This window comes from Mobula birostris, chromosome 9, assembly GCF_030028105.1.
Source record: "Mobula birostris isolate sMobBir1 chromosome 9, sMobBir1.hap1, whole genome shotgun sequence".
NCBI lineage: Eukaryota > Metazoa > Chordata > Chondrichthyes > Myliobatiformes > Myliobatidae > Mobula > Mobula birostris.
Window position 1 is genome coordinate 8,187,909 of NC_092378.1, and position 19,675 is coordinate 8,207,583.

The 19,675-nt window shown below is 44.3% G+C and overlaps 1 protein-coding gene across 1 annotated transcript in view; it reads right to left on the reverse strand.

The window, feature by feature from the left end:
• Positions 1-94: 94 nt before the first annotated feature.
• The window catches only part of LOC140202522 (tetraspanin-8-like), a 53,780-nt gene continuing 34,199 nt past the window's right edge, over positions 95-19,675 (reverse strand). Inside the window, exons 4-8 of the mRNA XM_072267468.1 lie at positions 11,337-11,411; positions 11,136-11,231; positions 10,031-10,153; positions 3,453-3,536; positions 95-3,358 (exon numbers count right to left, since the gene is read on the reverse strand). Coding sequence (XP_072123569.1) covers positions 3,308-3,358; positions 3,453-3,536; positions 10,031-10,153; positions 11,136-11,231; positions 11,337-11,411 — 429 coding nt within the window. The 3' untranslated portion in view covers positions 95-3,307. The remainder of the gene's footprint in view (positions 3,359-3,452; positions 3,537-10,030; positions 10,154-11,135; positions 11,232-11,336; positions 11,412-19,675) is intronic.

Below are 19,675 nucleotides of genomic sequence, written 5' to 3' on the forward strand. Positions count from 1 at the left end.
ATCTGCCTCTATCAGAGTTGTTGGTCATTCCATTCAGCATATTATACCAGAATAAAAAGCAACACACACTTTTAAATTTCACATATAGCAGAACTCGCTCAGAAATATTAACTTTTTATTCATATAAACACAATGTAAAGCAAGTGTGTTAACTTCAGTTTGAGATTACAAGCCCATTTAAATTACATGCATAACCCAAATTACCTGTAGAACGCAACAGTCTCCAAAGAACCCGTACAATTAAACAGCCAGAACCAATTTATATCTGGAGACCGTCTGTGTTTGCATTACCATACATTTCAACCCATTAGTGCCTAAATATTGGATTCATTATTAAACAGGGTTTTGTTATCATGTCATAACACCTACTTGGTCAGGAACCAAATAAACACAATACCCGAGATGAAATTTCCTTGTTGTTAGGTCTAAAACCGAAAAGCAGTTATCTTTCCCAAATTACCCAAACTTTTTCAAAAGATGATTTTTGTTTAACAAATACACAAGAAACTATCAAATGTTATTAGCAATTTCCCAACATGAAGTATTTTTTAAAACACTAATTCAATGACCATTTAATTAGAGAGATACCCGCAAAAAATATTGTTTCAGATACCATTTAGTTTCAGGTAACCCCACGCACATGATCACTGACCAGGAATACAATCTGCACATTGTTTCAGCACTTAGCCTACTAAATAAGAATAAAAAAAAACTTTATTGATACACTTGGTTTGAAACAAATTGTAGGTTCGAGTAGTTAACTCAATATAAAATCATGATGTAATATCATGTTATATTTTGAAATCTCCAGTAATTAAGGAACAAGATTCCACATTTGAAATTTAAAAAGTTTTAAGACTTAAATGTAAAAAGTTGTCTACATGTGAATGCACAAGACTTACATACATCTGACACCTTCAGAGAGAAATTATCACCAGCTAGAACCATAGAACACTACAGCACAGAAAACAGGCCATTTGGCTCTTCTAGTCTGTGCCAAAACTTTATTCTGCTAGTCCCATTGACCTGCACCCAGTCCATAACCCTCCAGACCTCTCCCATCCATGTATTGATCCAATTTATTCTTAAAACTTAAGAGTGAGCCCGCATTTACCACGTCAGATGGCAGCTCATTCCACACTCCCATCACTCTGAGTGAAGAAGTTCCCCCTAATGCTCCCCCTAAACCTTTCCCCTTTCACCCTAAAGCCGTGGCCTCTCGTATTTCTCTCTCCTACTCTAAGTGGAAAGAGTCTACTTGCATTTACTCTGTCTATACCCCTCATAATTTTGTAAACTTCTATCAAATCCCCCCTCATTCTTCTATACTCCAAGGAATAAAGTCCTAACCTGTTCAATCTTTCCCTGTAACTCAACTTCTGAAGATCCAGCAACATCCTAGTAAATCTTCTCTGTGCTCTTTCAATCTTACTGATGTCCTGCCAATAGTTAGGTGACCAGAACTGCACACAATACTCCAAATTTGGCCTCACCAATGTCTTATATAACCTCATCATAACTTGCTGATCCAATTTACCACATTACCATCTACATCATTGATATATTCAACAAACAACAATGGTCCCAGCACAGATCCTTGAGGCACACCACTAGTCACAGGCCTCCAGTCTGAGAGGCAATCATCCACTACCACTCTCTGTCTTCTCCCACACAGCCAATTTCGAATCCAGTTTACAACCTCTCCATGGATACTTAGTGTCTGAACCTTTTGAACTAACCTCCCATGTGGGACCTTGTCAAAGGCCTTACTAAAGTCCATGTAGACAACATCCACAGCCTTTCCTCCATCTACTTTCTTGGTAGCCTCCTCGAAAAACTCTACAAGATTCGTTAAACATGATCTACCATGCACAAAGCCATGCTGACTATCCTTAATCAGCCCTTGGCTGTCCAAATACTTGAATATCCAATCTCTCAGAACACCTTCCAATAATTTACCTACTACTGATGTCAGGCTCACCGGCCTGTAATTACCTGGTTTACTTTTGGAGCCTTTTTAAACAACGGAACAACATGAGCTACCCTCCAATCCTCCGGCACCACACCTATGGCTAAGGACATTTTAAATATTTCTGCCAGGGCGCTTGCAATTTCTACACTAGTCTCTCTCAGCTACTCTGATCATTTTTGTATTTCAATGAGGAACACCTCAGAAAGGCAGTAGCTAAAGAGTCAGGCAAATCAAATGATAATTTCATGGTTTTTGTATATGCAGACACTGGGATTTGTCCAACTGACTTCTTCAGTTAATATGTGTTGTGTAGCCCATCTATACTTCTTGCTGCAGAATCCAGGTCAACATTAACCCAAGTCTGTAGCTCCAATAAACTGAACGGCTTCACTGTTTCAAGTCAGTGGGGGTGAAAATGGGTCTGTTAACATTGTACCTAGTGTACAGTCTGCCTATCTTCACACAATCAGTCCCTTTCCAGATAAAAGAGGGTGCTGTTACCCTCTACTTCAGTCGTTGGTCAATTACACCCCAACTTCAATGTGATGCTCCAAGAGGGCCACACTTTGTCGTAGGGGTTGGAGGCTTATGTGCCTCAATGACCTGGAGAGCTATGTTGGCTGGAGTCAGGGCTTTTTGCCTTGGTTATTGGTAGGGTCACTCATGCCAAAAAGGTCAAAGGGTAGAGGTCAGACTAAGAACCGTCCACTGGTCGACTAGTCTCCAGGTTCAGGAGTTCAGCTCAGGGCTAACAACCCTGACTGATAAAACAAAATTGTTACGGAAACAGCAATGGAGGATCCTTTACATCTGAGTGTGACGGTATTCCTGAGTCTCCACCCGGGACTTGCATGACTGACAGTAGTGAAAACTGAGAGGAAGCTACTAGGATGCTGAAGGAAGCCATGAACACCATCAGAGATGGAGGACCTTCATTGCTGCCTTAAACGCCAGTGGTGTAATGGTCAGTAAGTGTTCAATATAATGGTCCCTATCATTTGGTCAATTACTTTTGGTAAGTTTTGTTTTACTTGATTTGAAGTGGCATTGCTTGGGAGATTAAGCACGCCGTCACCTTCCTAATATTAAGACAACCCTATTCTTCTACTGTATATTAACACAGACAACTTTAAACTGGAACACTACTAATCAGCTGGCATTAACTACACAAGTACCTGCACGAAGTCAGGAGATGGAGTGTGACTGAACTACATTTCAAAAGTTGAATTAAACTGATTGGAAATAAAAATTTAAGTTTGGCTATAATTTACATGTCAGAAGACGCAGCATTATACATTTGCACTGAACAACTCTAGCTGTGGGAAGAGTCCTTTCTCATTTGTTGATTTGGCAGTACAGGATCATGGAGAAGATTAGCCCAAGAAGCTGCAGAAAATCAGAGCAGATTTAACATTAGAAAATAATGTCCTGAGAACTTTTTAAATACTTTTTTAAAAAAAAGTACACAAATTTTACCTACCTCGATCACTGCCAGCCCAAAGGCAACACCAGCTACTATAACAAGATTTTTTTGCAAGGCACTTGCCAGCTTAGCAGTGCATGACTGGAAGGGGTTGAGGGTAAACAAAACACAAGAATTAATGTTGGATGGGATTTGAACTCAATCAATTAACAAACCATAAAACACAGGAGTAGAGTTAGGCTATTCAAGCCCATTGATTCTGCTCAAATGCTCTCATACATTAACCCAATCATTCTTGAAATTGTTCTCGTGAAGCTCCCCCAGACCTCTCCAATGCCAGCACATCCTTTCTTAAATATAAATATTGCTCACAATACTCGAAGTGAGGCCTCACCAATGCCTATTAAAGCCTCAACATTACATCCTTGCTTTTATATTCTAATCCTCTTGAAATTAATGCTAACATTGTGTTTGTCTTCCTAACCACCGAATGAACCTTAAGATGATAAAATCCTATGGCGTTACAGAAAGATACCAGCATGGATAGATGAATGGCCGACAGGCAGGAGGCAGCGAGTGGGAATAAAAGGGGCCTTTTCTGGTTGGCTGCCGGTGACTAGTGGTGTTCCTCAGGGGTCAGTATTGGAAGCACAATTTTTCACATTGTTTGGCAATGATTTAAACAATGGAATTGATGGCTTTATGGCAAAGTTTGCAGATGATACGAAGATAGGTGGAGGGGTAGTTAGTGCTGAAGAAGCCATGTGATTGCAGCAGGACAGACAAGTTGGAAGAATGGGCAAAAGAGTGGCAGATGGAATACAGTGTTGGGAAACGTATGATAATGCATTTTGATAAAAGGAACAATATTGTGGACTATTATCTAAATGGGGAAAAATTTCAAACATCAGAGGTGCAGGAGGTCATAGGAGTCCTCGTGCAAGGCTCCCAGAAGATTAATTTGCAGGCTGAGTCTGTGGTAAAGGCGGTAAATGCAATGTTGGCATTTATTTCAAGGGGAGTAGAATATAAAAGCAAGGAGATAATGCTGAGGCTTTCTAAGACACATCGGGCTGCAGTTGGACAATTGCCAATAGTTTTGGGCCCCACATCTCAAAGGATGTGTTGTCATTGCAGGGAATCCAGTGGAGGTTCACAGATGATTCCAGGAATGAAGGGGCTAACATATGAGGAGCGCTCGACATCTTTAGGCCTGTACTCACTGGAATTTAGGAATGTGGGGCTATCTCATTGAAACCTACTGAAAGGACTAGATAGGGTGGATGTGTAGAGGATGTTTCCTACATTGAGGGTATCCAGAACTAGAGGGCACCCCCTCGAAACTGAGTGGCAACCGTTTAGAACAGAGCTAAGGAGGAATTTCTTTTAGCCGGAGAGTAATGAATCTGTCCAACGCTTTGCCACAGACTGCGCTGGTGGCCAAGTCTGTGGGTATATTTAAGGCAGAAGGTGATGGGCTCCAGATTGGTCAGGGCATCAAAGGATATGGTGAGAAGGCAGGTGTACGGGGTTGAATGGGATCTGGGATCAGCCATGATGGAATGGCAGAGCAGACTCGATGGGCTGAATGGCCTAATTCTACTCCTATGTCTTATGATCTAACCAGCAAGGTCATCTTTCGGGAATCCTGCACTAGGACTCCCAAGTCTCTTTGTACCCGATTCCTGAATTTGGTCCCCATCTTGAAAACGGAATAAACCGGACCAATTGCTACAGGGACTGTGAACCAGTCTGACAATTCTCCTCTGAATTCTCTCATTAACAAGGTGTTTACACCCACTGGATGTATTTTTGTTTTTCACAATATTCTCTGCAATGATGTGACTCACATATTACAACAGGAGACAGAAAATCTATGCCAAAAGGGCAATGTTACGACAGTAATGGGGGATTTCAATATGCAGGTAGATTGGGAAAATCAGGTTGGTGCTGGATCCCAAGAGCGGGAATTTGTAGAATTTCGACAAGATGGCTTTTTAGAGCAGCTTGTGGTTGAGCCTGCTAAGTGATCAGCTATTCTGGATTGGGCGCTGTGTAATGAACCGAATTGATTAGAGAGTTTAAGGTAGAAGACAAATTGGAAGAATGGGCAAAAAAGTGGCAGATGGAATACAGTGTTGGGAAATGTACAATAATGTATTTTGATAAGGAATAATAGTGCAGACTATTATCTAAATGAGGAGAACACTCTAACATCAGAGGTGCGAAGGGACTTAGGAGGCCTCATGCAAGACTCCCAGAAGGTTAATTCACAGGTTGAGTCTGTAGTAAAGAAGGTAAATGCAGTGTTGGCATTTATTTCAAGGGGAATAGAATATGAAAGCAAAGAGATAATGCTGAAGCCTTATAAGACATTAGTCAGGTCACACTTGGAGTAATGTCAACAGTTCTAGGCCCCATATCTCAGAAAGGATGTGTTGGCATTGGAGAGAGTCCCGAGGAGGTTCACGAGGATGATTCCAGGAATCAAGGGATTAACATATGAGGAGCGTTTGGCAGCTTTCAGCCTGTACTTCCCGGAATTTAGAAGAATGCGTGGGTATCTCACTGAAACTACAGAATGTTGGAAGGACCAGATAAGGTGGATGTGCAGAGGATGTTTCCTGTGGTGGGGTATCCAGAAATGGGGTGCACAGCCTCAAAGTTGAGGGGTGACCTTTTAGAACAGAGGTAAGGAGGAATTTTTTTTTTTTAGCCGGAGAGTGGTGTTTCTGTGGAAACCTATGCCACAGACTGTGGTGGAGGCCAAGTCATTGGGTATACTTAAACCAGACGTTGATCTTTTTCTGATCAGTCAGGGCATCGAAGATATGGCGAGAAGGCAGCTGTATGGGTTTGAGTGGGATCCAGAATCAGCCATGATGGAATGGTAGAGTGAACTCAATGGGCTGGACAGCCTAATTCTGCTCCAATACCTAATGATCCTATGGTTTTACCCTTCTCCTGTCGGTAGAAATGGTTCCACCGGGATTAGAAGTTAAGCAACATGTGAAGGGCAGGGATTGGACTGGTTGTCAGAGGCTATTTGAGGCGCATACCATTGGGAGCATTTATTAGGTAGTGGGACCTTGTCTCCATTACCACCAGTGGTTATAACAACCTTATTTGCCAGTATACAGTGGAATTACAGAAGAGAAGAGCTGGCCAAAATCAGTTAGAACGGAACCCAAGCAGGCATGAGCAGCAATGGCTGGAGCTTCTGGGAGCAATTCACAACACGCAGGATAGATACATCCCAAAGTAGTAGTATTCTAAAGGCAAGAAGACACAACCGTGGCTGACAAGAGAAATCAAAGCCAGCATAAAAGCCAACGAGAGGGCATATAATAGAGAAAAAAAATATTGGCAAGTTAATAGACTGGGAGACTTTTAAAAACCAACAGAAGAGAACTTAAAAAGATAGAATATGAAGGTAAGCTAGCTAATTATATTAAAGGGGACACCAAGAGTTTCTTCAGGTATATAAAGAATAGAAGAGATGCGAGAGTAGATATCAGACCACTAGAAAATTATACTGGAGAGGTAGTACTGAAAAGGTAGACAAGGAAATGGCAGACGAACTGAATTAAGTATTTTGCATCAGTCTGCACTGTGAAAAACACTAGCAGTATGCCAGAGGTTCAAGAGGCTGCAGAAGTGAGTGAGGCTGTCATTACTAAGGAGAAGGTCCTTCAGAAACTGAAAGGTCTGAAGATAGATAAATCACCTAGACCAGATAGTCTACTCCTGAGTTCTTAAGGAAGAGACTGTGGAGGCATTAGTAATGATCTTTCAGGAATTAATGGATTCTGGCATGGTTCCAGAGGAGTGGAAAATTACAAATATCACTCCGCTCTTCAAGAAGGGAGTGAGGCAAAAGAGAGGAAATTACAGGCCAGTTAGTCTAACCTCAGTGGATGGGAAGATGTTGGGTCGATTAGTAAGGATGAGGTCTCAGGGTACTTGGATGCATATGATGAAATAGGCAATAGTCAGCATGGTTTCCTCAAGGGAAAATCTTGCCTTAAGTATTGGGATTGCTTCTTTTTACATTATACAAAGTTGGAGGCAGAATTAAGATGGCGTTAAACAGCGACCCCTTTGCTTACATCTTCGGAAGCAGCTCTATTTCCATCTTTAATACCCTTATTTATCCCCTTCAGGGTTCTTTTGAAGACCCTGACCTGAAATTGCACGCAGACTTCAGTTCTTTGTGGGAATGGGACCCGTTCTCAGGGTTTCAGGACCGGCCGTTGTTGTTCGGCATGTCAAGGGTCCGGCCTGAGAGTCCTGCTCAAATTCGGAAGCCTAAGATCTCTGGGCTCTGGAGACGGCTGGATTGAGGGTTGGTGTCATGGCAGGAGACTCATGTATCACCAGGTAGGCCAGAAAATCTTTCGCTGTGGGCTCGAAGACCCAAGATCTTTGCGATCTTCAAGCACAGAGCTCATAAAGAGCGATGAAACAGACTTTTTAACATCGTAAACCAGCAGGTTGTTGTTATGTCTCCCGCTCACTGTGAAAATGGGGGACACCTCCCTCTCCCTTATTAGGGAGAGAGAGAGAACCTGTGGGTTGTCGAATGCCGGATGAAATGTGAAGTCTTTGGGGTAACTGCAAGTCTGTGTCCTGGCTGCTGCCTAGCTCACGCTTGCGCTCGGTAGCGGGTGCACTTTTTTTTTGCTGGGGGGGGAGGGGGGATTGTTGCTTGCTGCTGCTTACTCGCAGGAGGTGGGAGCTGGGGTGGGGGGAGGACTTTGGGGTTCCCATGTTCAACTGTTGTTCATTCTTTGGGGCACTTCACTGTTTCCATGGATGTTCGCGAAGAAAACGCATTTCAGGACGTACATTGTATACATTTCTCTGACATTAAATTGGACCTTTGACCTTTTGATGTGGATGACGCAAATGACGGTTTTGTGGCCAAGTTTGTAGATGATGTGAAGATAGGTGTAGAGGCAAGTAGTGTGGAGGAAGCAGCAAGGCCACAGAAGGACAGAAGTGGCAAATAGAATGCAGAGCAGATGAGAGGAGTTGAGCTGGAAGTCAGCAGCAGATGGGCAGTGACCTGGCTGCCACTGCTGACCTGTCAGCTGGAGAGTATAGTAGTTAAGGGTCGAACCTAGCCAAAGGCTATGGTTACCTCATCAGGTAACTGAAGAGAGCACCACAGTGTATGATGCAAGTGGCAGAAGAAATAAAAGCATAGACTGTTTTCTAAATGGTGAGAAAATTCAGAAATAGGAGGTGCAAAGGGAATCAGGGGCCCTCGTGTAGGTTAATTTCCAGGTTGAGTCGGTAGTGAGGAAAGCAAATGCAATGTTAGCGTTACTATAGAGAGGATTAAAATATAAAAGCAAGAATATAATCTTAAGGCTCTATAAGGCATTGGTGAGGGCTCCTTTGGAGTGTTGTGAGTTCAGGGCCCCTTATCCAAGAAAGGTTTGGAGGAGGTTCATAATAAATTGTTGATTATCTCTCAGAATTCAGTTGGGCTTAGTAATATCCCAGTCCAGAAAGGAAAAATATCACAGTCAGTTTCTTCTCCTGACTACATTACTCCAGACAAAAAGTGAACGCACACTGACTAAATCGAGATCACTATGACAGTGCTTTATAAGGCACAGGTGAGGCCCCACTTGGGAGTATTGTGAGCAGTTTTGGGCCCCTTTTCGAAGAAAGGATGTGCTGACATTGGAGAGGGTTCAAAGGAGGTTCACGAAAATGATTCTGGGGTTGAAAGGCTTGTCATACGAGAAGTGTTTGATGGCTCTGCGTCTGAACTCACTGATATTCAGAAGAATGAGGGGGGCATCTCACTGAAGCCTATCAAAGGTTGAAAGGCCTCGACAGAGTGGATTTGGACAGGATGTTTCCTATGGCAGGTGAGAGGACACAGCTTCAGAATAGAGGGACGTCCATTTAGAATGGAGAAGAGAAGGAATTTCTTTAGCCAGAGAGTGGTGAATCTGTGGAATTTGTTATCACAGGCGCCTGTGGAGGCAAAGTCATTAGTATATTTAAGGCAGAGGTGGATAGAACCTTGAATAGTCAGGGCATGAAGGGTTACGGGGAGAAGGCAGGAGATTGGGGCTGAGGGGAAATGGATCAGCCATGATGAAATGGCGTAGCAAACTCAATGGGCCAAATGGCCTAATTCTGTTCCTAGATTTTATGGTCTTATCATTGAGGATTCCTTGCTTCCACTCCAGTTGTGTCTCAATATTCTATCATCTATGTGTCTCATCTAAGAGTTTCTTAACTGACCCCATTGCAGGGGTTCGCAACCCCTCAGTTAATGGTAGAGGTCTATGGCATAAAAAGCCATAGAACTCCTGCCCTAATATATCTGCCTCTACCACCACCTCTAGCAGGGAATTCCATGCACTCACCACGCTCCCTGTTAAAAATATCTAGCCTCTGACATCCCTTCTATACTTTCCTCCAATCACCTTATACCCTCCCTCCATTGGATTGGCAGGGGAAATCCTGCATTAGACCAAGGGCTCCCAACCTGGGGCACTTCACGGAAGCAGCCAAACTTCGCAAGTAAGCTGCAACATGCATACATGTTTCGCACATAACTACAAGCTGAGCTTCTCTACTGCTCAAAATGAAGGCAACAGTTGATTTACCTTGGCCCAAACCTGTCTGCCACCTGCCTGAGTGCACTCATTTTCATCCTTGTCTTTGCAGTTGCAGGATGGAGGAATAGTTGTCCAATCTTGGTAGCCTTTCAGAAGACCACAACATTTATACTGTAAAAAGAAATATAGAAAATAAAAACAAATGCTTCAACCTTTGTCAGGAATATTGTTCGAGAACAGATCAAAGGACATACAGTATTTTATGCACAAACACAAAAAGTCTGCAGATGCTGGAAATCCAGAGAAACACACACAAAGTGCTGGAGGAACTCAGCAGGCCAGGCAACATCTATGGAAAAGAGTTACGACCAGTGCGCACATAACATCATTAAAGACCCATCCCATCCCAGATGGGACCTCCTGCCTTCTGGTAGGAGATGCGGAAACATCTTATCCAAGACAGTAAGAGAGTAGGGCAGCACAGTCCCAGCGACCCGGGTTCAATTCCTGCAATTGCCTGTAAGGAGTTTGTATGTTCTCCATGTGGCTGTGTGGGTTTCCTCCAGGTGCCCCAGTTTCCTCCCAGAGTCCAAAGACGTACTGGTTGGTAAGTTAATTGGTCATTGTAAATTGTCCTGTGATTAGGCTAGGAGTGAACTGGGGGATCGCTGCGAGGCACAGGTTGAAGGGCTGGAAAGGCCTATTCAGTGCTGTACGTCGATAAATAAATAAACAAGTGATTGTTCTTGGCAAGTTTTTCTACAGAAGTGCTTTGCCATTACCTTCTTCTGGGCAGAGTCTTTTGAAGATGGGTGACCCCAGCCATTATCAATACTCTTCAGGGATTGTCTGCCTGGCGTCAGTGATCACATAACCAGGGCGTGAGATATGCACCGGCTGCTCATACGGCCATCCACCATCTGTTCCCATGGTTTCACGTGACTCTGATCCGGGTGGGGGGGGGGGGGAAAGAGTCTAAGCAGGTGCTACACCCTGTCCAAGGGTGACCTCCAGGCTAGCAGAAGGAAAGAGCACCTTACACCTCCTTTGGTAGAGATGTATCTCCACCCCACCACCCAAAACATATTTGAAATTTACCTATAAAATGATTTTCTTTAGAAAAGAACTACGGCAAATTTAGGAACAGGTTTACCGTTTCCTGCAATGCAGCTACGTCTTTCTTGACATCCTCTGGTTGATTATCCAGGGGAACTAACTCTTCAAACTTTTTCTTTAATGTTGATTCAGTCTGGAAAAACAATATACCAAATATTTAATTAACCCTTACTACATCAAACTGGGATTTATTCTGAGTACGATTACTTTTCTGAAATAAGCATACAGAAAATATTACCTGTGGTTGATACATCACACCTAAAACACCAGCAGCTATCTGAATGACCAGAATAAGGAGCAGTCCGATGAAGAACTAGAAAGTGAAAGAGAATGTTGGATAATATAAAAATCAGAGTAACATTCATGTGCAAATGCAATCCAAACACTATATGTAACATTCATCACATATATCATTGCTTTTGCCTGCTCCTGGAAGCATTTTCTCTGATCTTTTTCCAATTCCAGCATAATTTTACTATCTAAAGCTCCAGGAAGATAATTACTTGTTTTGAAAAATGTAAGTTTTATTCATTTTTCCAAATTACTCATCAACATTCGCGCTTTTTTTTTTGCATGTGTCAACATTTTAATTCTTAAATGAAACATTGACAGCACTTTCCTGATTCTTAGCATGACATCTGATCCAGTGCTGTGCATGGTTTAGGCTGATACATCATAACTAAAGCCATACTAGTAGCTATACTTCAGAACGAGTTTGAGGAGATTTTGTGTTTTTTTTTTAAAAGTTATTGAGGTACAGTGCAAAACAGGCCCTTCTGGCCCCTCGAGCTGCACCGACAGCAGCCCCCAATTTAATCCTAGCCTAATCACAAGACCATTTACATTAACCAATTAACCTACCAAATGGTAGGTCTTTGGGCTGTGAGAGGAATCGGAGAACCCAAAGGAAACCCACGTGGTCACAAGAAAAGCGTACTACCTCCTTTCAGGCAGCGGATGGAATTGAACCCTGGTGCTGTACTGTAGAGCATAGTGTGTCGCTGTCATCAAAGAGTCACAAATTTCTACAAATGTACCATGGAGAGCATTCTATCTGGTTGAAACCCTGCCTAGTATGGCGGCATCAATCTGCAAGATGGACAAGAGGTTGCAGAGGCTTGTAGGCCCAGACAGCTCCATCACAGGCACAAGTTACATAGAATAGTACAGCACAGTACAGGCCCTTCGGCCCACAATGTTGTGCTGACCCTCAAACCCTGCCTCCCATAGAAGCCCCCACCTTAAATTCCTCCATATACCTGTCTAGTAGTCTCTTAAACTTCACTAGTGTATCTGCCTCCACCACTGACTCAGGCAGTGCATTCCACGCACCAACCACTCTGAGTAAAAAACCTTCCTCTAATATCCCCCTTGAACTTCCCACCCCTTACCTTAAAGCCATGTCCTCTTGTATTGAGCAGTGGTGCCCTGGGGAAGAGGCGCTGGCTATCCACTCTATCTATTCCTCTTATTATCTTGTACACCTTTATCATGTCTCCTCTCATCTTCCTCCTCTCCAAAGAGTAAAGCCCTAGCTCCCTTAATCTCTGATCATAATGCATACTTTCTAAACCAGGCAGCATCCTGGTAAATCTCCTCTGTACCCTTTCCAATGCATCCACATCCTTCCTATAGTGAGATGACCAGAACTGGACACAGTACTCCAAGTGTGGCCTAACCAGCGTTTTATAGAGCTGCATCTATAGAGCTAGGTTGAGGATATCTTCCAATGACGTGCCTCAAGAAGGCAGCATCCTTCATTAAAAGCCGTCACCATCTGGGATGTACCAATCAGGAAGCAGAGGAGCCTGCAGACTGGCACTCAACTTTTCAGAAACAGTTTCTTAGACTAGATTAGATTCAACCTTATTGTCATTGTGCCGAGTACAGATACAAAGCCAATGAAATGCAGTTAGCATCTGACCAGAAATGCAAAGAATACTGTTATTTACAAAATAACTGAGAATAAAAAGTAAATGCTACAGCACACAAATATAAAAGTACTGAGACAGTACAATATGGGTGCAATACTGCTCAGCGCTGTGATGTGAGATTCGGCAGGGTCACAGCCTCAGGGAAGAAGCTCTTCCTGAGCCTGCTGGTGCAGGAGCGGAGGCTCCTGTAGCGCCTACCAGATGGGAGAGTAAAAAGTCCATGGTTAGGGTGAGATGCATCCTTGATAATGCTTTTCGCCCTGCCCAGGCAGCATTTATGGTAGATGTTCTCAATGGTGGGCAACTGGGTGCCGATAATCCGCTGGGCAGTTTTCACCACCTGCTGGAATGCCTTGCGGTCCGATACGGGAAAATTGCCATACCACACTGAGATGCAGTTGGTGAGTATGCTCTCAATGGTACAGCAGTAAAAGTCCGTCAGTATCCTGGGACAGAGGTGAGCTTTCTTGATGCTCTGCAGGAAATAAAGGTGCTGTTGCGCCTTTTTGATCAGGAGTTCAGGGACTAGGTGAGATCCTCGGAAATCTGGACACCAAGGAATTTGAAGCTTGATACACGTTCCACTACAGCTCCGTTGATGTAGATGGGGACGTGAGTGTGGCTCCTAGCATGCCTGAAGTCCACAATGATCTCCTTGGTCTTCTGGGTGTTAAGGGCCAGGTTGTTGTCGGCACACCATGGGACCAGGTGCTGGACCTTGTCCCTGTAGGCTGTCTCGTTATCCCCTCTGATCAGACCAACCACCGTGGTGTCGTCTGCGAACTAGTTTATGGAGTTAGAATCATGTACAGGAACACAGTCATAGGTGACCTCTCCCATCAGATTTCTGAACAATCTGTGAACTTTACGATTCCTCTTTTGCATTATTTTTATTTCTCTTTATTGTAACTTATAATAATTTGTTTTGCCTGCTCTGAAATGTGGGCACACATCAACAAATTTCATAATGTTTGTCAATGACAAACCTTTTTCTTATTCTGTTTAGTGAACTGTAAATTTCTACTGGTTAAAAGTTCAGACCACACAATGAACAATTTTGCTCCATGGATATGAAGCACAAACTAAAACTACTATCTACTGCAAGGGAGCAGATACAGCCCACTCCATTACGGTTAAAGCCCTTCCAACCATTGAGCACATCTACATGAAACGCCGTCTCAGGAAAGCAGCATCCATCACCATCGACCCTCACCACCCAGAACATGGGTCTCTTCTCACTGCTGTCATTAGTAAGTGAGTGAGTGGGCCAGTGAAGGAGGGGAGCTTTGAGGCTTTGACTTGAGATGCTTTGACAAGAAGAGGTGGAGGACAAGCTAGCTCGCAGTTAGTTTTTACAATGTCTCCTGAGACGGTGATGTGCCTCTCATGTGAAGTGTGGCAGTCTTGGGGGAACACCCCTCTCCCGCAGAGTCACATCTGCCAGAAGTGCATACGGCTGGGCGATCTGGAAGACCGTGTAAGGAATCTGGAGCAGCAGCTGGATGACCTTCAACTCATAAGGGAGAATGAGGCAGTCATAGATGAGAGCTATAGGGAGGTAGTCACACCTAGGCTGTCGGAAGCAGGTCGTTGGGTGACAGTCAGAGGGGGGAAAGCGAAGGTGAGCAGACAAGTAGTGCAGAGCACCCCTGTAACCATTCCCCTGAATAATAAGTTTACCATCCTGGATACTGTTGGCGGGGACGACCGACCAGGTGTGAGCCACGGTGGCAGGGCCTCCGGCACTGAGTCTGACCCTGTGGTGCAGAAGGGTGGGATGGAGAAGAGGAGAGCTGTCGTCATTGGAGACTGTATAGTCAGGGGAGCAGACAGGAGATTTTGTGGACGTGAGACGGACACCCGCATGGTTTGTTGCCTCCCGGGTGCCAGGGTCCGGGATGTCTCTGACCGGGTGCACGACATCCTGGTACGAGAGGGAAAGCAACCAGAAGTCGTGATACATGTTGGGACCAACGACATAGGCAGGAAGAGGGACGAGGTCCTGAAGTGTGAGTTTCGGGAATTAGGCAGAAGGCTGAAGAACATGACCTCAAGGGTGACGTTCTCAGGATTGCTGCCAGTGCTACGTGACAGAGATGGTAAGAATTGGAGGAGATGGCAGTTGAATGCGTGGCTGAGGAGTTGGTGCAGGGAGCAGGGTTTTAGATTTTTAGATCATTGGGATCTCTTCTGGGGAAGGTGGGACCTGTACAGATTGGATGGGTTGCACCTGAACTCGAGGGGGAGCAATATCCTTGCAGGTAGGTTTGCTAGCATGGTTCGGGAGGGTTTAAACTAATTTGCGAGGGGGATGGGACCCAGAGCGATAGAGCAGTGAAAGAAGTGCATGGAGTAAAGCCAGATCTAACATACAGAGAGGCTTTGAGGAAAGAGAAGCAGAATAAACGGTGTAAAGACAGTAAGGTAGAAGGGCTGAAATGTGTGTACCTCAATACAAGAAGAATCAGGAACAAAGTTGATGAACTGAGAGCTTGGATACATACGTGGAATTATGATGTAGTGGCCATTACAGAGACTTGGCTGGCACCAGGGCAGGAATGGATTCTCAATATTCCTGGATTTCAGTGCTTTAAAAGGGATAGAGAGGGCGGAAAAAGGGGAGGAGGGGTGGCATTACTGGTCAGGGATACTATTACAGCTACAGAAAGGGTGGGTAATGTAGCAGGATCCTCTTTTGAGTCAATATGGGTGGAAGTCAGGAACAGGAAGGGAGCAGTTACTCTACTGGGGGTATTCTATAGGCCCCCTGGTAGCAGCAGAGATACAGAGGAGCAGATTGGGAGGCAGATTTTGGAAAGGTGTAAAAATAGTTCCAAGGGTTTAGATGGGGCAGAATTTGTTAAGTGTGTCCAGGATGGATTCCTGTCACAGTATGTGGACAGGCCGACCAGGGGGAATGCCATACTAGATCTAGTACTAGGTAATGAACCGGGTCAGGTCACAGATCTCTCAGTGGGTGAGCATCTGGGGGACAGTGACCACCGCTCCCTGGCCTTTATAATTATCATGGAAAAGGATAGAATCAAAGAGGTCAGGAAAATTTTTAACTGGGGAAAGGCAAATTATGAGGCTATAAGGCTAGAACTTGTGGATGTAAATTGGGATGATGTTTTTGCAGGGAAATGTACTATAGACATGTGGTCGATGTTTAGAGATCTCTTGCGGGATGTTAGGGATAAATTTGTCCCAGTGAGGAAGATAAAGAATGGTAGGGTGAAGGAACCATGGGTGACGAGTGAGGTGGAAAATCTAGTCAGGTGGAAGAAGGCAGCATACATGAGGTTTAGGAAGCAAGGATCAGATGGGTCTGTTGAGGAATATAGGGAAGCAAGAAAGGAGCTTAAGAAGGGGCTGAGAAGAGCAAGAAGGGGGCATGAGAAGGCCTTGGCGAGTAGGGTAAAGGAAAACCCCAAGACATTCTTCAATTCTGTGAAGAAAAAAAGGATGACAGGAGTGAAGGTAGGACCGATTAGAGATAAAGGTGGGAAGATGAGCTTGGAGGCTGTGGAAGTGAGCGAGGTCCTCAATGAATACTCCTCTTCGGTATTCACCAATGAGAGGGAACTTGATGATGGTGAGGACAATATGAGTGAGGTTGATGTTCTGGAGCATGCTAATATTAAGGGAGAGGAGGTGTTGGAGTTGTTAAAATACATTAGGATGGGTAAGTCCCCGGGGCCTGACGGAATATTCCCCAGGCTGCTCCACGAGGCGAGAGAAGAGATTGCTGAGCCTCTGGCTAGGATCTTTATGTCCTCGTTGTCCACGGGAATGGTACCGGAGGATTGGAGGGAGGCGAATGTTGTTCCCTTGTTCAAACAAGGTAGTAGGGATAGTCCGGGTAATTATAGACCAGTGAGCCTTACGTCTGTGGTGGGAAAGCTGTTGGAAAAGATTCTTAGAGATAGGATCTATAGGCACTTAGAGAATCATGGTCTGATCAGGGACAGTCAGCATGGCTTTGTGAAGGGCAGATCGTGTCTAACAAGCCTGATAGAGTTCTTTGAGGAGGTGACCAGGCATATAGATGAGGGTAGTGCAGTGGATGTGATCTATATGGATTTTAGTAAGGCATTTGACAAGTTTCCACACAGTAGGCTTATTCAGAAAGTTAGAAGGCATGGGATCCAGGGGAGTTTGGCCAGGTGGATTCAGAATTGGCTTGCCTGCAGAAGGCAGAGGGTGGTGGTGGAGGGAGTACATTCAGATTGGAGGATTGCGACTAGTGGTGCCCCACAAGGATCTGTTCTGGGACCTCTATTTTTCGTGATTTTTATTAACGACCTGGATGTGGGGGTAGAAGGGTGGGTTGGCAAATTTGCAGACGACACAAAGGTTGGTGGTGTTGTAGATAGTGTAGAGGATTGTCAAAGGTTGCAGAGAGACATTGATAGGATGCAGAAGTGGGCTGAGAAGTGGCAGATGGAGTTCAACCCAGAGAAGTGTGAGGTGGTACACTTTGGAAGGACAAACTCCAAGGCAGAGTACAAAGTAAATGGCAGGATACTTGGTAGTGTGGAGGAGCAGAGGGATCTCGGGGTACATGCCACAGATCCCTGAAAGTTGCCTCACAGGTGGATAGGGTAGTTAAGAAAGCTTATGGGGTGTTAGCTTTCATAAGTCGAGGGATAGAGTTTAAGAGTCGCGATGTAATGATGCAGCTCTATAAAACTCTGGTTAGGCCACACTTGGAGTACTGTGTCCAGTTCCGGTCACCTCACTATAGGAAGGATGTGGAAGCATTGGAAAGGGTACAGAGGAGATTTACCAGGATGCTGTCTGGTTTAGAGAGTATGCATTATGATCAGAGATTAAGGGAGCTAGGGCTTTACTCTTTGGAGAGAAGGAGGATGAGAGGAGACATGATAGAGGTGTACAAGAGCATAAGAGGAATAGAGTGGATAGCCAGCGCCTCTTCCCCAGGGCACCACTGCTCAATACAAGAGGACATGGCTTTAAGGTAAGGGGTGGGAAGTTCAAGGGGAATATTAGAGGAAGGTTTTTTTACTCAGAGAGTGGTTGGTGCGTGGAATGCACTGCCTGAGTCAGTGGTGGAGGCAGGTACACTCGTGAAGTTTAAGAGACTACTAGACAGGTATATGGAGGAATCTAAGGTGGGGGCTTATATGGGAGGCAGGGTTTGAGGGGTCGGCACAACATTGTGGGCCAAAGGGCCTGTAATGTGCTGTACTATTCTATGTTCTATGTTCTAAAGAAGGTACAGAAGACTCGGACCCACACCACCAGCTTCAGGGACAGTTGCTAACCCTCAACCAAAGGGGATAACTTTTCTCAACTTCACTTGTCCCATCACTGAAATTTTCCCACAACCTAGGGACTCACTTTCAAGGACGCTTCATCTCATGTTCCTGATATTTATTGCTTATTTATTTATTATTGTTTCTTCTTTTTGCACTTGCACAATTTGTCGTCTTCTGCACACCAGCTGAATGCCCTCATTAGGCAGCCTTTCACTAATTCCATAGTAATTAATATTCTATAGATCTGTTGAGTATGCCACAAGAAAATTTATCTCAGGGTTATATATGGTGACATATATGTACTTTGATAAAATCTACTTTGGACTTTATGATTTGGTACTAGACCAAGTGTCAATGTAAGCTGACAGCAGCAAGTTATATTCCATATCAATCTGTATGGCAACGCAAGGCTTCCTAATGTGTACAAGTGGCGTGTGATGCAGAGGTCTGCTCACTAGCATGTCCACTGGCCAACATATTTAAGGTAATGAAGAGCTCTCAGCTCCATGCTCAAGTTCACAGATCTACACTCAGTGGCCACTTTAATAGGCACAGAAGACCTATGTGGCCTTCTGCTGCTTTAGCCTGGTGGGTCCAGGACAGGTTCAACATGGTGTGCACTCAGAGGTGTTCATCTGCATACCACTGTTGTAAAGTTACTGTAACTCTCCTGTCAGTTTGATCCAGGCTGGCCATTCACCCCTGACCTCTTTCATTAACAGTGTGGTATTGTTGCCACAGAACTGCCACTCACTGGATTTTTTTTCACACCATTCTGTGTAACCTCTGGAAACTGTTGTGCATGAAAATCCCAGGAGATCGGCAGCTTCTGAGATACTCAAGCCACCCCTTCTGGAACGATCAATCATTCCACAGTCAAAGTTACTTAGATCATATTTCTTCCCCATTCTGATGTTTGGTCTGAACAACAACTTAAAACTTCTGACCATGTCGGCATGCTTTTATGCATGGGGTTGCTGCCACATGATTGGCTGATTAGATATTTTCATTAACGAGCAGGTGTACCAAATAAAATGGCCACTGAGTGTAAATCTTCAGAATTTAGAAAGTAGCTTTAGATGCTCAGTTACTGAATAATGAGTTTTTCTGCTTTCTAATTCAGTGAAAAGCCTGAACTCCACTCTGCATAGGATCAGCAACAGTAGAGTTAGGAAATCCACTCTTGCAGACATCCCACCTCTCCCGGAAGTTCCGGGAGTCTCCCGCATATTAATAGTGGCTCCCTGATGCCTGCAAATTATATACAATATCACGGAAATCAATTTTTTTGAGAGCGAGCCAGAGAGCGTGAGAGGGAAAGCAAAAGGGAAAGTGCGAGAGCGACCAGGAGAGAGAGCAAG